General features: G+C 39.3%; 1 protein-coding gene across 2 annotated transcripts in view; it reads left to right on the top strand.

Annotated features, from left to right (window-relative positions):
- LOC121324996 (serine/threonine-protein phosphatase 2B catalytic subunit alpha isoform-like) overlaps positions 1-22,868 on the top strand; it is a 224,008-nt gene that overhangs the window by 159,577 nt on the left and 41,563 nt on the right. For both annotated transcript variants that reach the window (XM_041267274.1, XM_041267275.1), the window contains exons 7-8: positions 8,433-8,510; positions 18,115-18,209. In XM_041267274.1, coding sequence (XP_041123208.1) covers positions 8,433-8,510; positions 18,115-18,209 — 173 coding nt within the window. The remainder of the gene's footprint in view (positions 1-8,432; positions 8,511-18,114; positions 18,210-22,868) is intronic.

Raw genomic sequence — 22,868 nt, 5'->3', positions numbered from 1 at the left:
TATTGTGGCCCCCGCTCAATGAAAGTAACTAGAGTTTTTAGATTTTTTTCAGTGAGATAAACCCGGGGAAGGGGCAGCCGCCAGCTTTCCGTGCACAATTAAGGCAACGGTGGGTACAAACACTGAATTTTTTATTAAATAACAGTGTTGTAAGAACAATGAAATAGTTACGCTAAATCCCTGTCAGAGGCTGAAAGCAAAATAGGCTGGGCTTCCTACGCTCTGATAGTCATTCAGTACCCGAGGGGCGGGGAGCTGACATCGGCGCTACGGAGGCCTAAAGGCAGCTTTTATATTAAGCTCAGCATAATCCTATCACCTGACGGCGATACCCATTAGTTGATGGCTATTTTTGAATTGCAAGAGAACTGCTGTTAAACTAATCAGATAACATGCAGAACTGTGTGAATATTGAATAACACATTGAATATGTGTTTTTTTTTTTTTTTTTTATTTATTTAAGTCGAATGGTTAACACTTGAGCTGGACTTTTAAAATGCTATATGTGACCCCTGGTCCTTGTTTCTTTTTTCAGGTCGAAAAAGTCCCTTGGGTCGACAATGTAAATACCTTTTAGAATTTTGAATGCTTGAATTAGGTCGCCCCATAGTCTTCTTTGTTCAAGACTGAACAGATTCCATTTTTTTAGCATGTCTGCATATGACATGCCTTTTAAGCCCAGAATAATTCTGGTCGCTCTTCTTTGCACTCTTTCTAGAGCAGCAATATCTTTTTTATAGCGAGGTGACCAGAACTGAACACAATATTCAAGATGAGGTCTTACTAGTGCATTGTACAGTTTTAACATTACTTCCCTTGATTTAAATTCAACACTTTTTACAATGTATCCGAGCATCGTGTTAGCCTTTTTTATAGCTTCCCCACGTTGTCTAGATGAATACATTTCTGAGTCAACAAAAACTCCTAGGTCTTTTTCATAGATTACTTCTCCAAATTCAGTATCTCCCATGATATTTATAATGTACATTTTTATTTCCTGCGTGCAGTACCTTACACTTTTCTCTATTAAATGTCATTTGCCATGTATCTGCCCAGTTCTGAATCTTGTCTAGATCATTTTGAATGACCTTTGCTGCTGCAACAATGTTTGCCACTCCTCCTATTTTTGTGTCGTCTGCAAATTTAACAAGTTTGCTTATTATACCAGAATCTAAATCATTAATGTAGATTAGGAATAGCAAAGGACCTAATACTGATCCCTGTGGTACACCACTGGTTACCACACTCCATTCTGAGGTTTTTCCTCTAATCAGTACTTTCTGTTTTCTACATGTTAACCACTCCCTAATCCATGTACATGTGTTTCCTTGAATCCCAACTGCGTTCAGTTTGAGAATTGTGCGGGACTGTCAAAAGCTCTCTGGAAATCTAAATAAACCATGTCATATCCTTTGTAATTATCCATTATCGATGTTGCATCCTCAAAAAAATCAAGCAAGTTAGTTAGACACGATCTCCCTTTCCTAAAACCATGTTGACTGTCTCCCAGTACCCTGTTACCATATAGGTAATTTTCCATTTTGGATCTTATTATAGTTTCCATAAGTTTGCATATAATATAAGTCAGGCTTATTGGTCTGTAGTTACCTGGTTCAGTTTTGTTTCCCTTTTTGTGGATCGGTATTACGTTTGCAATTTTCCAGTCTGTCGGTACCACCCCCTGTGTCAAGAGACTGCTGCATGATCTTGGTTAGTGGTTTGTAAATAACTTCTTTCATTTCTTTGAGAACTACTGGGAGGATCTCATCCGGCCCAGGGGATTTGTTTATTTTAAGAGCTCCTTGTCCCTTTAACACTTCTGCCCCGGTTATGCTAAAGTTATTTAAAACTGGATAGGAACTGGATGACATGTGGGGCATGTTGTCCGTATCTTCCTTTGTAAAAACTTGTGAAAAGTAATCATTTAATATATTTGCTATTTTTTTTTTCTTCAGCTACGATTTTACCATTTGTATCTCTTAGACATTTAACCTCCTCTTTGAATGTTCTCTTGCTGTTGTAATATTGGAAAAACATTTTGGAATTGGTTTTAGCCCCCTTAGCAATGTTCATTTGTTCTTTTGCTCTCTTGGCCTTTGTAACTTCCTTTTTGACTTGCGTTTGCAGTTCTGTGTACTCTTTCTGTGTACTTTCTTTTTGGTCCCTTTGCAATGCTCTGTAAAGTGCCTTTTTTCGCTGAATATTTTTTTTAATTGATCTATTAAACCATTTTGGCAATTTAGTTTTACATTTAGATTTGTCTACTTTAGGGATGTAATTGTTTTGCGCCTCTAGTACTACATTTTTGAAGAACAACCATTCTTCTTCTGTGGGTGTTTTCTCTATTTTACTCCAATCTACTTCTGTTAGTCATTGTTTCATGCCTTCATAGTTTGCTTTTCTAAAATTGTAAACCTTAGCTTTAGTCTTTACTTTTGGGGTTTTAAAAAACACTTCAAATGAGACCGTGTTGTGATCTGAGTTTGCCAGTGGTTCTGTGACCTCTGTTTTAGTTATTCTGTCTTTGTTATTTCAAAAGACTAAATCAAGGCATGCCTCCCCTCTAGTCGGTGCCTTGGAAGCAGTCATTTGTCATTTCCACCATTTCTATTTCATCCTTCGTGCTACCCACCGGGTTTTCTCATTTTATATGGGGGAAGTTGAAATCCCCCATTAGGATGGCTTCTCCTTTGCTACATGCATTTCTAATGTCATTGTATAACAGATTATTTTGCTCACCGTCTGAATCTGGCAGTCTATAGCATGCTCCTATTATTATGCCCTTTGAATTTTTGTCCGTTATTCTGACCCATATTGATTCGGCTTTATTTTCTTTGTCCAGGTTTAACACCTGGGCTTCAAGACTGTTTCTTATGTATAGCGCTACCCCTCCTCCTCTTCTGTCCTGCCTGTCTTTCCTATACAGTGTATACCCACAAATATTATATTCGTCCCCATCACTCTCAGACAACCAAGTTTCAGTAACACCTATCACATCATAGTTACTTTGTTAGTGCAGTAGCTTCAAGTTCTAAAATTTTGTTTCTGATACTTCTAGCATTTAGATAAATACATTTAATGGTTGTTGTCTTGAGTTGTTGTCCTTGTTTTGATGCGGTCTCCCTTCTGTTTTTTTGTTGATTTCTCTCCCCTTCCTTTCTAGTTTAAATGCTTCTGAACCTGTTCGAGGATCTTTTCCCCAAGGAGACTGGTTCCCTTGTCATTTAAGTGCAGTCCATCCCATCTATACAGATAGTCCTCGTTGTAGAATGTGGTCCAATGATCAAGATAAGTGAAGCCTTCCCGTGTGCACCACGTCTTCAGCCGTGCGTTTAGATTAATTATTTCCAGCTGTCCATATGGTCCTTTGCAAGGTGCCGGTAGTATACCAGAAAATACCACAGTTTTGGTTTTCTCTTTTAATTTCCTTCCTAGCTCTCTGAATTTGTTTTGCAGGGATTTTGGTCTGTCTCTTCCAATGTTGTTTGTACCAATGTGGACGACTACTACCGGGTCGTCTCCTGTTCGTTCCAGGAGCCTGTCCACGTTCTCAATGATGTGCTTGACCGAGGCTCCCGGAAGGCAGCACACTGTTGTAGTAAGGGGGTCCAAACTGCGAATTGAACTTGCTGTGTTTCTCAATATGGAGTCCCCAACAATCATGACCTCCCTTCTTTTTGCTGTCTGGTCACCACTGTCAATAGGGTCTTGGATGTTGTTCCTTTCATTCTCTTGTTGTTGGTTCTGCTCATCAAAATTCTGAAGCGACTCAAATCTGTTGGTTGTTTTGATTTCTGGTGGTTGTGTTTGACGAAGTTTCTTTTTTTCCCTGCTTCTGCCTACCTGAACCCAGCTGTTCTGACCTTCTATCTCCCTGGTGGCTTTCAGTCTGTTAGGGGTGATGCAGACTTCCATGAATTGTGGGTGTGCCAGTTCCTCAAGATCCTGTTGCTGTCTCACTTCTTCCAGCTCCATTTCTAGCATACTTACTAGTTTATGCAAATCCTGGATCGCGCGGCACTTTACGCACACTTGGTTTAGCTCCGCTGGGTTTTCTCGGATTTCCCACATCAAGCAGGTGTCACAGATTACTGGCTTGAAGACCATGTTGAGGTTTTTTTTTTTGAAGTTTAGTTTCTTCTGCAGCTGTCAGCCTGCTTTCAAACTGCTTCGAAACTGCTCTGTACTTTTCCACGCCTGTACTTCTCCCACTCGCTGTCGCTTCCACTCGCTGTCGCTGGGAAGACTGCCTCGTTTAACTGCGTTGTTCTGCTGTGCTGTTGGCTCCTCCCCTCGCCCGTGTCTCAAAACGGCGCTGAATTTGAATCAGCTGCTCCGAGTTTCAGCTTGTTTGTTATCAGAAAAACACACGCGGCTGTTTGACTTTGAGCTGCTGCTGTGTTTTCCCAATGTCCTGTGTTTTCTGATTAAATCAATTAATGATGCAATTTCTCTTTACTGCTTCTAAACTGCTCTGTACTTTTCCACGCCTGTACTTCTCCCACTCGCTGTCGCTTCCACACGCTGTCGCTGGGAAGACTGCCTTGTGTGTGTGTGTGTGTGTGTGTGTGTGTATATATATATATATATATATATATATATATATATATATATATATATATATATATATATGCACGGTCATGTGATGCTGTTTAACCAATCTGAGGTTTTTATTTTTCCAAGCCATGTTATAAACTCTAATATCAGCACCCCCGGGTGCACTGCAAACACGAGGTGAAGCCCAGTGTATCACTCACCTTTACTGTGCTTGTAAAATGGGTTAACTAACTACATTGAAAAACAAAAGTGAAGGTGTTTTTTTTAATTAACAAAAAGTCATTTTTATTAAATATCCTTCCTCCTAAAACTGAGTTAAAAAAAAATAGTTCCATAGAACGGTTTTAAAAAAATAAAACCAAAAATGCATTATTTAAAAAAAAAAAAGCAATTTGTAGTTGTTGAATTGAACCTTGCCATTGAAAGTGCAGTTTATCTGTATTTGATTCGTTACACTTTTTGTAATTCTTGGTTTGTTCATTAAATTTTAAAGTAAAATATTACTGCCCATTTTAATCATGACACAGCACAAACTGAATCTACCTTTATATCACATAGACCCAGTAACAGTATCAGGTGACAGTGCTGTTTTTCAAAATGTATTTAATTGTCCTTTGTTATCCGAGGTAGAGACAGGAGGTATCCGTACCAGATTAGCTCTACTGCTTCACAGTGGCGAGAGAGAAGTTATTGGAATACCTGGTCACTTATCAAACTGACTTTGCAGTTTACGGCTGGACAATGTGGAGAACTACTGGGCACGTGTTAACAAATAATTTAAACCAATGCAGGGCACAGCAGAAGATGTGGAAAGAAAGGAATGGCAGGAATTGTCATAAGAACATAAGAACATAAGAAAGTTTACAAACGAGAGGAGGCCATTCGGCCCATCTTGCTCGTTTGGTTGTTAGTAGCGTATTGATCCCAGAATCTCATCAAGCAGCTTCTAGAAGGATCCTAGCGTGTCAGCTTCAACAAAATTACTGGGGAGTTGATTCCAGACCCTCACAATTCTCTGTGTAAAAAAGTGCCTCCTATTTTCTGTTCTGAATGCTCCTTTGTCTAATCTCCATTTGTGACCCCTGGTCCTTGTTTCTTTTTTCAGGCTGAAAAAGTCCCTTGGGTCGACACTGTCAATACCTTTTAGAATTTTGAATGCTTGAATTAGGTTGCCACGTAGTCTTCTTTGTTCAAGACTTAACAGATTCAATTCTCTTAGCCTGTCTGCATATGACATGCCTTTTAAGCCCGGAATAATTCTGGTCGCTCTTCTTTGCACTCTTTCTAGAGCAGCAATATCTTTTTTATAGCGAGGTGACCAGAACTGCACACAATATTCAACATGAGGTCTTACTAGTGCATTGTACAGTTTTAACATTACTTCCCTTGATTTAAATTCAACACTTTTCACAATGTATCCGAGCATCTTGTTAGCCTTTTTTTATAGCTTCCCCACATTGTCTAGATGAAGACATTTCTGAGTCAACAAAAACTCCTAGGTCTTTTTCATAGATTCCTTCTCCAATTTCAATATCTCCCATATGATATTTATAATGTACATTTTTATTTCCTGCGTGCAGTACCTTACACTTTTCTCTATTAAATGTCATTTGCCATGTGTCTGCCCAGTTCTGAATCTTGTCTAGATCATTTTGAATGACCTTTGCTGCTGCAACAGTGTTTGCCACTCCTCCTACTTTTGTGTCGTCTGCAGATTTAACAAGTTTGCTTACTATACCAGAATCTAAATCATTAATGTAGATTAGGAATAGCAGAGGACCTAATATTGATCCCTGTGGTACACCGCTGGTTACCACACTCCATTCTGAGGTTTTTCCTCTAATCAGTACTTTCTGTTTTCTACATGTTAACCACTCCCTAATCCATGTACATGTGTTTCCTTGAATCCCTACAGCGTTCAGTTTGAGAATTAATCTTTTGTGCGGGACTTTGTCAAAAGCTTTCTGGAAATCTAAATAAACCATGTCATATGCTTTGCAATTATCCATTATCGATGTTGCATCCTCAAAAAATCAAGCAAGTTAGTTAGGCACGATCTCCCTTTCCTAAAACCATGTTGACTGACTTATTATAGTTTCCATAAGTTTGCATATAATAGAAGTCAGGCTTATTGGTCTGTAGTTACCTGGTTCAGTTTTGTTTCCCTTTTTGTGGATCGGTATTACGTTTGCAATTTTCCAGTCTGTCGGTACCACCCCTGTGTCAAGAGACTGCTGCATGATCTTGGTTAGCGGCTTGTAAATTACTTCTTTCATTTCTTTGAGTACTACTGGGAGGATCTCATCCGGCCCAGGGGATTTGTTTATTTTAAGAGCTCCTAGTCCCTTTAACACTTCTGCCTCAGTTATGCTAAAGTTATTTAAAACTGGACAGGAACTGGATGACATGTGGGGCATGTTGTCAGTATCTTCCTTTGTAAAAACTTGTGAAAAGTAATCATTTAACATATTTGCTATTTTTTTTTCTTCATCTACGATTTTGCCATTTGTATCTCTTAAACATTTAATCTCCTCTTTGAATGTTCTCTTGCTGTTGTAATATTGGAAAAACATTTTGGAATTGGTTTTAGCTCCCTTAGCAATGTTTATTTCTATTTCTCTCTTGGCCTTTCTAACTTCCTTTTTGACTTGCGTTTGCAGTTCTGTGTACTCTTTCTGCGTACTTTCTTTTTGGTCCTTTTTTAATGCTCTGTAAAGTGCCTTTTTTCGCTGAATATTTTTTTTAATTGATCTATTAAACCATTTTGGCAATTTAGTTTTACATTTAGATTTGTCTACTTTAGGGATATAATTGTTTTGTGCCTCTAGTACTACATTTTTGAAGAACAACCATCCTTCTTCTGTGGGTGTTTTCTCTATTTTACTCCAATCTACTTCTGTTAGTCTCTGTTTCATACCTTCATAGTTTGCTTTTCTAAAATTGTAAGCCTTAGCTTTAGTCATTTCTTTTGGGGATTTAAAAAACACTTCAAATGAGACCATGTTGTGGTCTGAGTTTGCCAGTGGTTCTCTGACCTCTGTTTTAGTTATTCTATCTTCATTTATAAACATTTTGCATCCGATCACACATCTGTGCAACGTTTGGACCGGTGGCAGCAGGCCGGGCAGGAGATGCCGCTGACCAGACGTAGACCTGGGCCAGCTGCAACAACACATCCATTTAACCACCAAAGCCTCTTTTAAGAGTGACCCAAATCTTTTTTAAAAAGATAAAAATTTAAGATTTTTTTTTTACTATTTATTTTCAGTATGGGATGCGGAAATGCTATAGTTCTGACACAGTTCAGGGAGAAGGAGCAGAGCGATCAGACTATCCAGTTTTTAATTGATTTGAATACTTAAGTTTGCTTTTTTCACTACTTTAATTAATCATTGGTGTCCAATTCAGACTCATTCAATATCTCATGTACACTTCAGTTTCTCAAAAGGTCAACACTGATTGAAGTCTTCACAATTGACAAAGTTTGACAAAGTTACCTTAACCAGAACCAGAGGACAGAAATGAAGTGGAGACAAGACTGAGGACAGAGGGAAGGAGATCATTCTTCACAAAGAGAGGGGGAGGGGGTGGAATGATTTACCTACTCATGTTATTAATGTTGAATCACTGGGATCCTTTTAGACCCAACTTGTCAAAGTTTTGAGATCGATCAGCAATTAGGAACGAACGAGTATAGAAGGGCTGAATTGCCTCCTCTTGTTTATACATGTTCTTATTTTTCTTATTTTATCAATAATCAATAATAATAAACAGATGAAACATATATGGTTAGCAAATGTTTTTTATACCATTTGTATACAGTAGACACTGTACTGTTTTTTTAATCTCTCTTTTTTTCTCTCTTTCTCATCTAGTTACCCTGCGGTATGTGACTTTCTACAGAACAATAATTTATTATCAGTTATCCGAGCTCATGAGGCACAAGACGCTGGGTATGTCCGACAAGTGTACTGTTAATAACCTGATACTGCAGTGTCCTGTTGTCATATACTGTAAATCCTTCATTAAAGTACCATCATCGGTAGAAATTGAGCAACAGAGAGAGGGTAATGTTTCTTTTCTTTATTTATGTGTCTGTAGCAAACAACATAATTCCCTGTGTTTGTCATACACATCCATTCAATGTATACTGTAGGTGTCAGCTATATAGTACTTTCATTTGAACACAAGCAGTAAAGATACACCACAAAAACAGGAGGCAAGACTAATAAGGACATTTGCATTTATTTTTCAGCATATGATGCTGAAGCTATTTTATTAGCAACCATGGGGTGGTAACCCTGTAAATTTGCTAGCCTAACTGCTGAAGACCATTTCAAACAGCCTTAGTTCAGTAGCCCTTTCTGTGCAGCACTAGTGTGAGCTGTTTTCACTATTTCATCTTTCATTGAACTGGCTGGTGCTGGATGCATGCTGTGTACAAAACAGCAGTTGTATTGTTTTGTTCTGCATCTAATCTTGAGTGCTGGCCAAGGATTTACAGTAAATGGGCTTTACAGGATTTAGTAAAAATAAATGAGAGAGCAGATACTAATTGACATAACAGTGAAATGTGAAATGGCTATTAAAAACGTACCTAATCTCAGATTTAAGATTAACTGGAATGGCCCTTATATTGTGAAGAACCCCCTACAGCATTTACAGAACATGCATTATGATACTTTTGTTGGGTCCCATGTTGTCCATATTGCATGTTCATATTTTTAAACATACAGCTGTAGACAAAAATTTACATCACTTTTAATTTTCTGAGACATAATAATGAAATAAAAACCATGTGAACATAATTTAGATCTTTTATTGCAAAAGTCTACCTCAACATAATAGTAGTACAGTATTTCCTTTTTTTCAGTTATTCGTTAAGTATATGGAAAACTACAAAGCAGTATTTAATTCAATATGTTAACGTAACATTATTCAACAGGTTTCATTCGACTTTATGAAGCAAAATGAGTTCATTCTATAGGGTGATGTAAAACGTTTGGCCATAGCTGTAGGTATTGCCTCATCTGAAATTTCACACATCACAAAAATCAACTGGCCAATATATTTCTCAACATTTTCTCAGGCATTGTTTACCAGGAGAAAGAGAATGTCTCTTCTGCACATTGCTGTTGTTGCAGGAGGGAGCGTGGTCTGGTTTACCAGGAGAAAGAGAATGTCTCTTCTGCACATTGTTGTTGTTGCAGGAGGGAGCATGGTCTGGATACTCTGTGATGTTTGGAAGAAAACCTCTCTTTCCCCTTACAGAGAAAAAGTTGAAAAAAACTTGATTTATCTGTGATGTGTAAATAAAAATATCAAAACCATCAGGATGATGCTGAAAATATATTGCTGCAATGTGGACAACATGGGGTACATCAAAGAAAGTCGTGTGTTTCAAACACTGCAGGGGGTTCTGTAAGGCAAAGTTTCTAAGTAAATCTTCACTGGCACTCCATTGATTCAATATTTATTTATTTATTTATTGCATTTATATAGCACTTTTTATACAAAAGTATGGCAGAGCACTGTGCAGTACAGAGCAGAAAAAAGAACAAACCACAATATATTTGCATAGCATGTTAAACTACAACTTCCACAGTCAGACCATATAAATAACAGCATACACAATACAAAAGCAGCAATTTTAAAGTTACATTAAAACCCACTAAGATAAGAAAGCCATTTTGTAAAAGTGCATCTTTACTCTTGACTTGAAAACCGTAATTTTCCCAGCTTTACTGACAAATGAAGGCAGAGCATTCCATAATTTTGGAGCTCTACAAGAAAAAGCCCTACCTCCCGTGTTGCTTTTGTTGACCCTAGGAATAACCAGCAGCCGCATCCTGAGATCTCAGAGTGTGGTTTGGAAGATACGGGGTCAGTAACTCCTGCAAATAATTAGGTGCTGATCCATTCAGGGCCTAGTAATTTAACTGCAAAATCTTAAAATGAATTCTATACTGCACAAGGTTCCGGTGTTAAGATGCCAAAACAGGGGTAATATGTTCACTTTTCCTGGTTTTAGTTAGAATTCTAGCAGCGGTATTCTGAACAAGCTGCAAGCGGGATACCACACGTTTTGAGACATCAGAAAAAAGTGTATTACAATAATCAATTCTAGATTAAATGAAGGCATGCATTCATCTCTCGGCATCAGATACAGACATGATTGGTCTAAGTTTGGCTATATTTCTCATATGGTAAAAAGATACTATAGTAACTTCCCTAAAGGAGTCTCAAATGATAGGTCAGGATCAAAGATGACCCCCAAACTTAATTTCTAGTTTAAGTTTTGATGAGAGACTGCAAGGGTTGAGCTCATCCTTTTAAGTGGTTCTGTGAGCCCACAAGCATAACCTCTGTTTTATCGGAATTCAACATTAGAAATTTCTGTGACATCCGATGCTTGATGTCTGTAAGGCAAGCAACTAATAACACTCAGACAGAAGACATTCCTGGCTTTAGGGACAAATATAGCTGCGTATCATCAGTATAGCAATGGAAGTTCACTCCGTGTCTGCGGATAATGTTACCTAACGGTAGCACATATAATGAAAACAGCAAGGGACTGTGGCAAAGTGGCTGGTGAAGGGGAACAGGTGTAGCGGTGATGCGATGCAGGAGTGACAGGCAGACAACGATATCCAGTGAAAAAGTGCTTTTATTTGGAATCCAGGTCTGATGACCGTAAAATAATAAATCCTCGGCTATACACAACAATGTGTAAAATGCGGGGATAATGAAAACAGGGCACAGTCCCAAACAAAATACAAGACACGGTCACCAGTCCTGGGTGAGTGCAATGAAAATAACGGTACTTCGTGATGATAGTGCAGTGGCGCTCCGGACAGTGCTGACCCTAGTCAACAGCTCCAGAGGTGTGCTTTAACTGTCTACAAGTGAAGAACAGACAATTAACAGGACAAGTACAATAACACATAACACAAATTCTTTTACACACACTGAGAGCTCCTCTCTCAATCCTTTTTTCTCTCTCTGATCGTTTAACCCAAACGAAGGAAAAGATCAGTGTTACCCTGGCCCCTATATGTAATCCTGCATGATATCTAGGTAAACGGTTGCAGCTGCCTCTCGTTTATCTTTCAAATCAATACGGTCTTACAACAGTCTCACTTCTTTCCAGGCTGACCCCCTTCCCGGTCCTGGAAACGAACTGTCAGGCCAGCCCATCCAGATACTTCTCCTCTAGTTCTTTAGCGCCCTCACAGATCGGGAGGAAGATTTATCACCAGAACTCATATTTCTGTCACAGGGACCCAGAATGGAGCCCTATGGAAGACCACAGACAACTTCAGATAATGCCAATTTTACCTCCCCAAAAGAGACAAACTGAAACCTATATGTGTAACACAATTTTTTACAATTTTACTGTAAATACTGTATAATCGTAAATCTCCAAAAACTACTCACTTCTAAATCTTTCGTAGTCATTTTTGAATTACTTTAGTATAAATACATGTTAATTTGGATTCATATGTTGTTTTTTTCTGACTTTATGTGAACGAAAAGACACACATTTGCCCGTTTTCCCATTGGAAATAGTGATATTTTGAAATATCACTGTCCTGGTAACAAAAGCAAAGTTTGTGGGGAATAATAGCCATTTTCTATACTTTTGAGGCATAAGCAATTAGGAAATAACACTTACTACCCAGGAACAAAAAAAAAAAAAATAATTGTTACATTGTGTTATCAAAGGTAGCACTTAGATCTAGAAGAATTAAAACTGATGGATAGCCTGAATCAGAGCTTATCAGCAGATCGTTCACAACTCTGACAAGGGCCGTCTCGGTGCTATGTACAACACAAAAAACAGATTGAATCTTCTCGAATACACCATTAAGAGATAGAATTTGTTGTAATTTAATGGCAACAACTCTCTTTAGAACCTTATCTTAGAATGGTAGGTTGGAGATTGGCCTATAGTTATTGAGGACTTTGGGGTCCAAATTGTGTTTATTAAGCATAGGCTTTACCACAGCTACCTCAAGTGCTGAGGGAACTTTACCAGAGGAAAAAGTGTGGGTATGGATAACACCAAGAACATTGTTGTTGTTTTTCGTAGGAATAGGGTCAAGAGAGCATGTAGTAACTCTCATATTTTGAACTAGCTCAATCAGTTCCTTTAAGGTAATCAAAGAAAAAGCCCCCTAGTAGCCTTAATAGGTGTAGTTGGTAAAATTGTGCTGGAGTCCTCCTTAATAGAAGGGGTCTGTGAAATTTCATTTCTGATATCTAGTATTTTATTTTTTAAGAAATGTAAGAAGTCACTGCAGCTGTGAGAGAAGCCAATGTCAACAGTAGGACCATTAGGGGAAGTATTAATTAATTTATCTGGGGTAGCAAAAAGAAACCTAGGATTGTTTTTTTGTTTGAATTAAATTAGAATAATAATATGATCTAGCCAATGCCAGAGTCTTCCTATATTTAACCAGGTGGCCCTTCTATGCAATGGAATGAACTTGAAGTTTAGATTCCCACCATCTCTGTTCTGCTTTACGACACTCATAGTTCATCTTACAAGTTGTATCATTGAACCACGTTTGATTGGCACTACAGTATCTAAGATATCAGTCAAGTTGGTGTTGTAGGTATTAACCAAGGGTGGAAAAAGTTTTCAAACGTGTTACCTGAGTAAAAATACTATTTCTTGGAAATAAAGTAATTAAGTAGAAGTCAAAGTATCCTTCTAGAAAACTATCTGAGTAAAAGTACAAAAGCATCATATCCTAAAAGTACTCAAGTATCAGCAGTAAAAAGTAGCCACCCTTAAATTCTACCCATGGAAATCCGCCTGAAAAAGAGAACCTCCTGCAGACCTCCAGTATGTATTCATTTCTGATATTATTGACCTTTTTCTGCTTGATGGAAGAAAATCTCAGTTCTTATTGTGCACACACTCTGAACACAGTCTGCCAATATCTACTTCCTAGCTGTCCTTACTGCATCTATTTAAATTTAGAATAGCAAATAGTTTTTTTTTTTTTTTTTAAGTGTTAATCAGTGGCATAGAAACTACTCCTGTTTTATTCACAAGTTGTAAAACAAATGGATGCAGACTGACAGTCAGTAACTTTATTTCAACTGATCACCAGCAACACCGACATGGTTCCCATTCTCTGACAGCACTTTGAATAAACTTTATGAACACAACAGCACAATTACCAATAACATAATAAAAAAGGAGCCTAACAGTAAATACTGATATTTAGCTGGCTGTACAAATATGCACTCAAATCGTATTTAAAAAACAAAAAAGTTATTGATAACACTTCATAAACAACAGCTGCATGCAGGTAGAATATTTTAATTAATCACAGTACTGTATTAAATTTTATTTACGCTGCAGCTAGCAGTAGCTACAGGGTCCATCACTTGAGTTAAACCAAAGAGGCTGAACAGATTACGGATGTTTTTTGAGAAAACTGTATTACTCATGGAATACTGAGGTAAACGCTTAGCAACAAAAAAAACTAGTTCTGGATAAAACTATTAGAAAAACTTTTTTTTGATTTTGTTTAACGTATCCATATTCTAATAGCATTTGAGCCCCTTGGAACCTTCTCGCCTTTGGCTCGGTCATGTTACTGCATGAAGCGGGCATTACCACATGATTAAGCCCCCTCCTTTGGGCTCAAATGCTTAATTTAAATCTCAAATCAGGAATTTAAACTTTTTATCAACATTTATCCATAAATAAAATGCAATTCATGAAACAATTCTAGGCTCAAATGTTAATAATGTGAAATCCTGTTTTGAAACCGCTTGTAAATTCCTGTTACTCTTCCAAACTACTAATGCATTCTCCACAAAACTATCTCTGGTTGGGCATCAACATACTATGTCATCATCAAAGCAAGCATACACTGCACATGGGCTCTGCTTTACCCAATCAGAATCCTGGCCTGCGCAAGAGTCAGTGTGCTGAAAGAACCAGTAACGAGATGCTTCTGGGAAATGTAGTGGAGTAAAAAGTACACTGTTTTCTACACAAACGTACTTGGGGAGGGAGCTGAGGAAGCAGGTTTTTAAATTGGCAGGGTGGTGTTAATTTCCCCTGTTTGTTTGTTCAGGTGGTGGGTTTGTGTTTGTGTTTGTGAATCGAGTGAAGGGATTGCCCAGCCTGGAACCCTTAATTTTGCAAGTTTTGTTTTTGTATTGCTTTATTTGTGTTTAAATTCCTTTATTTTGCTCTTGTGCATGTTTATTTTGTGTTTATTTATAATAAAAGTATATTTGTTTGAACTGCAGTCTGTCTCTGGGCCTCTATCCACTCACCAGCCTGCCACATTTGGTGTCAGAAGGGGGATAGCGCCACCTAGAGGCTCAGAGCAGTATTCTTTATTTATTTTTATTTTTTTGGGGGGGGGATTTTTGGGATAATTATTATTATTTTTTTTTTAAATGGGAAAGAGCAGACAGCGGCAAAGGCAGGAAAAGCAACAGCAGCTGAAGAAATGTAAGCTGCTACAGCCACCGCTGGAGGACCCGGCCAGCCTCTTCCCCTGGTGTTCCTGGTGCGGGAAGGAGGACCATCGTTGGGGGTCCTGCCCAGATGTGCCACCGGCAAACTGGTGTGGCTGGTGTGAGGAGGATGGCCACAACTGGGCAGGATGCCCCTACAACCAGGCCCAGGAAGAGGTGCAGTATTCACCCTGGGCATCAGGGACTACCTCACTACCTCCAGCACCACCACCTTCACCACCGTCCCAGGAGATCTGGGACTGGTTGATGCACCCTGAGGCAGACCTCGTCCACGATCTCCCCATAGTTATCAACACGCTGTGGCGTCGAGATGGGGAGAGGTGGGAACAGTGGGAGGAACACCACCCGGCGTCCTTCCCAGAGGTTGCCCTCATGGTGGTTAATTACCTGGCAGTAGACATGGAAGATGCCCCAGTCACTCCAAGAAAGAGGGTGGAGATGCCTTCCCGACAGCGAGAGAGGGGTGAGGAGCCGTCCCCTCCAGAGCCAGAGAGGGGTGAGGAGCCGTCCCCTCCAGAGCCAGAGAGGGGTGAGGAGCCGTCCCCCCCAGAGCCAGAGAGGGGTGAGGGAGCCGTCCCCCCCAGAGCCAGAGAGGGGTGAGGAGCCGCCGTCCCCCCCAGAGCCAGAGAGGGGGTGAGGAGCCAGAGCCGTCGCCCCCAGAGCCAGAGAGGGGTGAGGAGCCGCCGTCGCTCCCAGAGCCAGAGAGGGGGAGGAGCCGCCGTCCCCCCCAGAGCCAGAGAGGGGGGAGGAGCCGCCGTCCCCCCCAGAGCCAGAGAGGGAGGAGCCGCCGTCCCCCCCAGAGCCAGAGAGGGAGGAGCCGCCGCCCCCAGAGCCACAGAGGAGAGGAGCCTATGGCCCAAGGATGCCTGCCTTGCACCGTTCAGGGATGACGCATCCGCATCGCCTCGGGGTTGCCTGCTGCTCCGCATCGCTTGGGACTGCTGGTGTCTCCTTTTTGTTTTCTAGGGTTCCCGAGGGTCCGCTGCCGTCATCGCCGCCTCCGCCACCAGAGGGAGCCAGGTCGCCGTACTACCTTGGAGATCCAGGGCCCCCTCAACCAAAGAAGGCTTGGGGGCTCCGACATCAACCCCACCCACCACCACCCACCAAAACAGCCCACCCAAGGGACATAATTGGACTCTTGGGGGGGGGGGGGGGGGGAGTTGTCTGATTGCGGCCGGTGTACGTTGTACATGGTGGGAGGTTAATTTCCCCTACCTGCTTGGGTTTATTATGTTCAGCGCCCAGCCACCTGACAAAAGGAGGCCTCTGCTTCTCATTTGAGAGGAGGGAGCTGAGGAAGCAGGTTGGTGTTTGTGGATTTTTTTGTATTTGTGAATCCAGTGAAGGCATCGCCCAGCCTGGAAACCTTAATTTTGCAAGTTTTGTTTTTGTATTGCTTTATTTGTGTTTAAATCCCTTTGTTTTGCCCTTGTGCATGTTTATTTTGTGTTTATTTATAATAAAAGTAATTTGTTTGAACTGCAGTCTATCTCTGGGCCTCTATCCACTCACCAGCCTGCCACATACGTTCTTAACAGCTAAACCACGAGAAAGTACCAGATTTAAACGATCGTGTAGGACCTTTGACATGCAGAATATAATCTAAGGAATCCAGTAGTCTCAAACATTCCAAGGAGTTAGAATCGAATCAGTGTCAACATGAAGGTTAATATCACCCAATAAAAGAATCCTATCATATTTGACTGTCACTATAGATAGAAGATCCCCAAATTCAGTCAGAATGTAATGGGTTTGATGTAGGTGGTTGATAAGTAATTACAATATGGACAGGTAATGGATTTTGTTTAATGTCATGGTTAAAATTTAAAAAGATGAATAACCTTCAACAATTTGTTTGATTCCAAGTTCACTGCTGATAACAGCAGCAAGTCCACCTCCCCGCCCAGTAGAGCGAGCTTTCTGGAAAAAAAAGAATACTTTGTGGAGAATCAGGGAAACACTGTCATTCGGTCCAAGCCATGATTCAGTTAAAGAGAGAATATCAATGTTGTTGTCCTGAATAAAATCACGAAATATCTGAGCCTTATTAGACAGAGACCTAACATTAAATAAACCTAGGTAAAAATTGGTCCATTGAGCAGGGGTAATCAGAATTTGACAAAGGTTACTGTAATATGAAAAGTTTCTAATAAATCTTCATTGGCACTCCATTGATTCAATAGGAGAAGCCTGTGCCAGAGTTGAGCACTTTGAACATTAGTAAGTGGTTAAAATGAACATGAGCTCTTTAGAGACACACTGGACATGCACATGCAATTCTTTCAGGAGTCTGCAAAGCTCGCAGGTCAGTCCTGTCCCCTGTCACATGCTGTACAGCATTGATTGTTAAAACATTCTAACCAGTGTGCCAACTTTTCAGATCTGAAAGTCGCCAGATTGGCCTCAGAAAGTTGCTATTTTAAAACAAAAGTTGTCAAACAATCATAGACACACCAACTACTACACACAGTTCTCAATCTAGAAGTACTAGAACGCTAGGGGGTGATAGAGAGTCAGCGTGCAGATGGCATGGGAAATTTTCTCCCTCCTGGAAAATGGTCCCCCCCAGAATAAATTTCATAGATCAGCCTATGAAAAATTGCCAAAATTTGCTATTTAATTTCTCTCTGAATCCTATAAATAAGTTGTGAAAATCAATACAATATCCCCTATGCGCATAGTATATGAGGATGAGTGAGGAAGCTTTTTATTAGGAACCATATCAACTATTATATATGCATAGGGGGTATTGTGTTGACTTTCACAATTTATAGGATTTACAGTTAAAGAAAAGGTTAACCACTCAGCTTCACATTTAAAGTTGGTTTGATTTGTCTAGGTGAAAAGGACTGACAATGATATTAAAAGGACGTTGCTAAAACAGGATCATCTAAATATTTTGACAATTTCACATATTTGGAAATTGCTAGATTTGTAGCTAGTCACTTTTGACAAAATTTGTCGCCAAGTAAGCCCTTAAATTGGCTAAGTTAACAACTCTGATTCTAACTCCTTTTTTCCTTTGTGTCTCTTCTCTGCAAGCTACCGGATGTACAGGAAGAGCCAGACCACGGGCTTCCCTTCACTCATCACCATTTTCTCAGCACCAAACTACCTTGATGTTTATAATAATAAAGGTACGTCTTCCCATGCAATAATAAGTAAGGACATGGATTCTGAACTCATACAAAGCACTTCTGTATTTGTATCCATTTAGAACTATTTTCACTCCATTTACAATCAGTAAGTACTTGAAGTTAGTTACATTTTGTGTTAAAATCTTTTCAAATATCTTTATAAACTATCAGGCATTCAGAAGTGGAGCAGAGTAGGAACTTTTGTTTCTTAACAAATAATAAGTCTCACTTTTGTAAGAAAGTTGTTGTTTTGTAATTGGTGTATTCTGTTGAAGAGCTGTGTAATTACAATGCAAAGCTCTGGGGCTGCTTTATCTGTTCAAAGGTATGCTGTTCTTTTCCATCTTGTATGGAGGTTCAAACAAAGCCAGAAAAAAGGATTTAAAAAGTCCTATATTTTTATCTTATTTTAAAACAGTAAATCCAAGAATCCCAAACCTTATTGATAAGATTCCTGCTAGATATTAATATTAAGAATACAAAGAAGAAAGATTAAGTCGGGTGTTGACTGATTTGCTGAAGCCTTCTCAACACAGCTTCTGAGACACATTCACCCTGACATTCTCAATGTGCTGTATTGACCCTGACATTCTCAATGTGCTGTATTCACCCTGACTGTCTCAAAGTACTGTATTCACCCTGACATTCTCAAAGTACTGTATTCACCCAGACATTCTCAAAGTGCTGTATTGTCAGTTTTTATTTATTTTTATTTTTTTATAATTGTAGTGCCGTGCACTTGTGGAAAGCTTAACACTGGCTCTAATCCAATCCATTGGATGTACTTCCTTTCTGTCCACAAGTGCATGGAGCAAGGTGATGTACGCAGCAGTATATGCTGGTAAAGCAAGGTTGTAGTGCATTTCTGGTTTACAATCACTGTAATCGACAGCAGAAATTTTATTACTTTGTTAACTGTTTTTATTTTCTTGGTCAATTGTTTGTCAGTTTTTACCCCTAATCTGAAATGCCCCTACTGTAAAACTTTCTGATCTAGAAGATCAACCACTGACCCCCGTTACAGTTACTTCAGTATCACTGATAGGATCTGCTAATGATGCATTAATCTGGATGAATGAATCTAACTCATTATCTCATGACATCAAGAGATCTGATTACATGATTATTGCTGCACATTAATTTTTAAATAGTAGTTTGAAGGTCCTGTTTTTCCTTGTTTGCTTCAAATATTGCTTGTGAACTGAGTACTGAGTTAAGGTACGATAGAGGGAGCCATCTCAGTGGCACAATGTCAACATGACAGGACAGAGTGGAATGTTCACCCCTCTGCCTGATTCACTTGACAGCCAATTCACTTTGGACGGGCTGGGGTAGGTTTTTTTGGACTGAACACCCTGTCGCATGTGTTGCTTTCGTAGGGAATTTCTTAGCAGTGTATACCAGTCAGGTGGAACAGTTGGACTTCATCCCAAATAATGATTTTCTGTAAAAAATACAGTATATTGAAACCCATTCAAGGAAGCACAATACAACTTCAGACAGCTTTTTCTTACAACTAGTTGCATTGCCAGAAAAAGGTTGTTCCATGGGCTTAAGAAATCAGCTGTGTTTGAAATATTACTTGACTCTACAAGATCTCTGCATGACCTACGCAGACCCAAAACAATACGAGCATGGAGAAATGAGGAAGCATCTCGGCTCCTGAGACAATTATATGACAGATGTGCAATGTTTAGGAGTCCCAGCTGTACAGAATAGAGTGCAATGCCAAGGAGTCTGTACAGAATAGAGTGCAATGCCAAGGAGTCTGTACAGAATAGAGTGCAATGCGAATGAGTCTGTACAGAATAGCGTGCAATGCGAAGGAATCTGTACAGAATAGCGTGCAATGCGAAGGAATCTGTACAGAATAGAGTGCAATGCGAAGGAATCTGTACAGAATAGAGTGCAATGCGAAGGAGTCCCAGCTGTACAGAACAGAGTGCAATGTGAATGAGTCTGTACAGAATAGAGTGCAATGTGAAAGAATCTGTACAGAACAGCGTGCAATGCCAAGGAGTCTGTACAGAATAGAGTGCAATGTGAAGGAATCTGTACAGAATAGAGTGCAATGCGAAGGAGTCCCAGCTGTTCAAAAGTGTAGAGTACAAATCAAAGGAAATCCAAACATGTTCTATTCTACAGTATTCTATATATTCTATAGTGCAGTACTAATGACATTAAAAACAACATACTGTGAGTGAAAGGAGTGCACATTATTGCAGAGTAAGAAAACCCTCCTCAATTCAACAGTTTAAAATGCATACAGTAATATATATAAGAACATAAGAACATAAGAACATAAGAAAGTTTACAAACGAGAGGAGGCCATTCGGCCCATCTTGCTCGTTTGGTTGTTAGTAGCTTATTGATCCCAAAATCTCATCAAGCAGCTTCTTGAAGGATCCCAGGGTGTCAGCTTCAACAACATTACTGGGGAGTTGATTCCAGACCCTCACAATTCTCTGTGTAAAAAAGTGTCTCCTATTTTCTGTTCTGAATGCCCCTTTTTCTAAACTCCATTTGTGACCCCTGGTCCTTGTTTCTTTTTTCAGGCTGAAAAAGTCCCTTGGGTCGACACTGTCAATACCTTTTAGAATTTTGAATGCTTGAATTAGGTCGCCACGTAGTCTTCTTTGTTCAAGACTGAACAGATTCAATTCTTTTAGCCTGTCTGCATATGACATGCCTTTTAAGCCCGGAATAATTCTGGTCGCTCTTCTTTGCACTCTTTCTAGAGCAGCAATATCTTTTTTATAGCGAGGTGACCAGAACTGCACACAATATTCAAGATGAGGTCTTACAAGTGCATTGTACAGTTTTAACATTACTTCCCTTGATTTAAATTCAACACTTTTCACAATGTATCCGAGCATCTTGTTAGCCTTTTTTATAGCTTCCCCACATTGCCTAGATGAAGACATTTCTGAGTCAACAAAAACTCCTAGGTCTTTTTCATAGATTGCTTCTCCAATTTCAATATCTCCCATATGATATTTATAATGTACATTTTTATTTCCTGCGTGCAGTACCTTACACTTTTCTCTATTAAATGTCATTTGCCATGTGTCTGCCCAGTTCTGAATCTTGTCTAGATCATTTTGAATGACCTTTGCTGCTGCAACAGTGTTTGCCACTCCTCCTACTTTTGTGTCGTCTGAAAATTTAACAAGTTTGCTTACTATACCAGAATCTAAATCATTAATGTAGATTAGGAATAGCAGAGGACCTAATACTGATCCCTGTGGTACACCGCTGGTTACCACACTCCATTCTGAGGTTTTTCCTCTAATCAGTACTTTCTGTTTTCTACATGTTAACCACTCCCTAATCCATGTACATGTGTTTCCTTGAATCCCAACTGCGTTCAGTTTGAGAATTAATCTTTTGTGCGGGACTTTGTCAAAAGCTTTCTGGAAATCTAAATAAACCATGTCATATGCTTTGCAATTATCCATTATCGATGTTGCATCCTCAAAAAAATCAAGCAAGTTAGTTAGGCACGATCTCCCTTTCCTAAAACCATGTTGACTGTCTCCCAGTACCCTGTTACCATATAGGTAATTTTCCATTTTGGATCTTATTATAGTTTCCATAAGTTTGCATATAATAGAAGTCAGGCTTACTGGTCTGTAGTTACCTGGTTCAGTTTTGTTTCCCTTTTTGTGGATCGGTATTACGTTTGCAATTTTCCAGTCTGTCGGTACCACCCCTGTGTCAAGAGACTGCTGCATGATCTTGGTTAGCGGTTTGTAAATAACTTCTTTCATTTCTTTGAGTACTACTGGGAGGATCTCATCCGGCCCAGGGGATTTGTTTATTTTAAGAGCTCCTAGTCCCTTTAACACTTCTGCCTCAGTTATGCTAAAGTTATTTAAAACTGGATAGGAACTGGATGACATGTGGGGCATGTTGTCAGTATCTTCCTTTGTAAAAACTTGTGAAAAGTAATCATTTAATATATTTGCTATTTTTTTTTTTCTTCATCTACGATTTTGCCATTTGTATCTCTTAAACATTTAATCTCCTCTTTGAATGTTCTCTTGCTGTTGTAATATTGGAAAAACATTTTGGAATTGGTTTTAGCTCCCTTAGCAATGTTCATTTCTATTTCTCTCTTGGCCTTTCTAACTTCCTTTTTGACTTGCATTTGCAGTTCTGTGTACTCTTTCTGTGTACTTTCTTTTTGGTCCTTTTTTAATGCTCTGTAAAGTGCCTTTTTTCGCTGAATATTTTTTTTAATTGATCTATTAAACCATTTTGGCAATTTAGTTTTACATTTAGATTTGTCTACTTTAGGGATGTAATTGTTTTGCGCCTCTAGTACTACGTTTTTGAAGAACAACCATCCTTCTTCTGTGGGTGTTTTCTCTATTTTACTCCAATCTACTTCTGTTAGTCTCTGTTTCATACCTTCATAGTTTGCTTTTCTAAAATTGTAAACCTTAGCTTTAGTCTTTACTTTTGGGGATTTAAAAAACACTTCAAATGAGACCATGTTGTGGTCTGAGTTTGCCAGTGGTTCTCTGACCTCTGTTTTAGTTATTCTATCTTCGTTATTTGAAAAGACTAAATCAAGGCATGCCTCCCCTCTAGTGGGTGCCTTCACAAATTGTGTTAGGAAGCAGTCATTTGTCATTTCCACCATTTCTATTTCAT

This window comes from Polyodon spathula, chromosome 12 (genome assembly GCF_017654505.1).
Source record: "Polyodon spathula isolate WHYD16114869_AA chromosome 12, ASM1765450v1, whole genome shotgun sequence".
Lineage (NCBI taxonomy): Eukaryota > Metazoa > Chordata > Actinopteri > Acipenseriformes > Polyodontidae > Polyodon > Polyodon spathula.
This window is presented reverse-complemented; position numbering and strand designations above follow the sequence as displayed.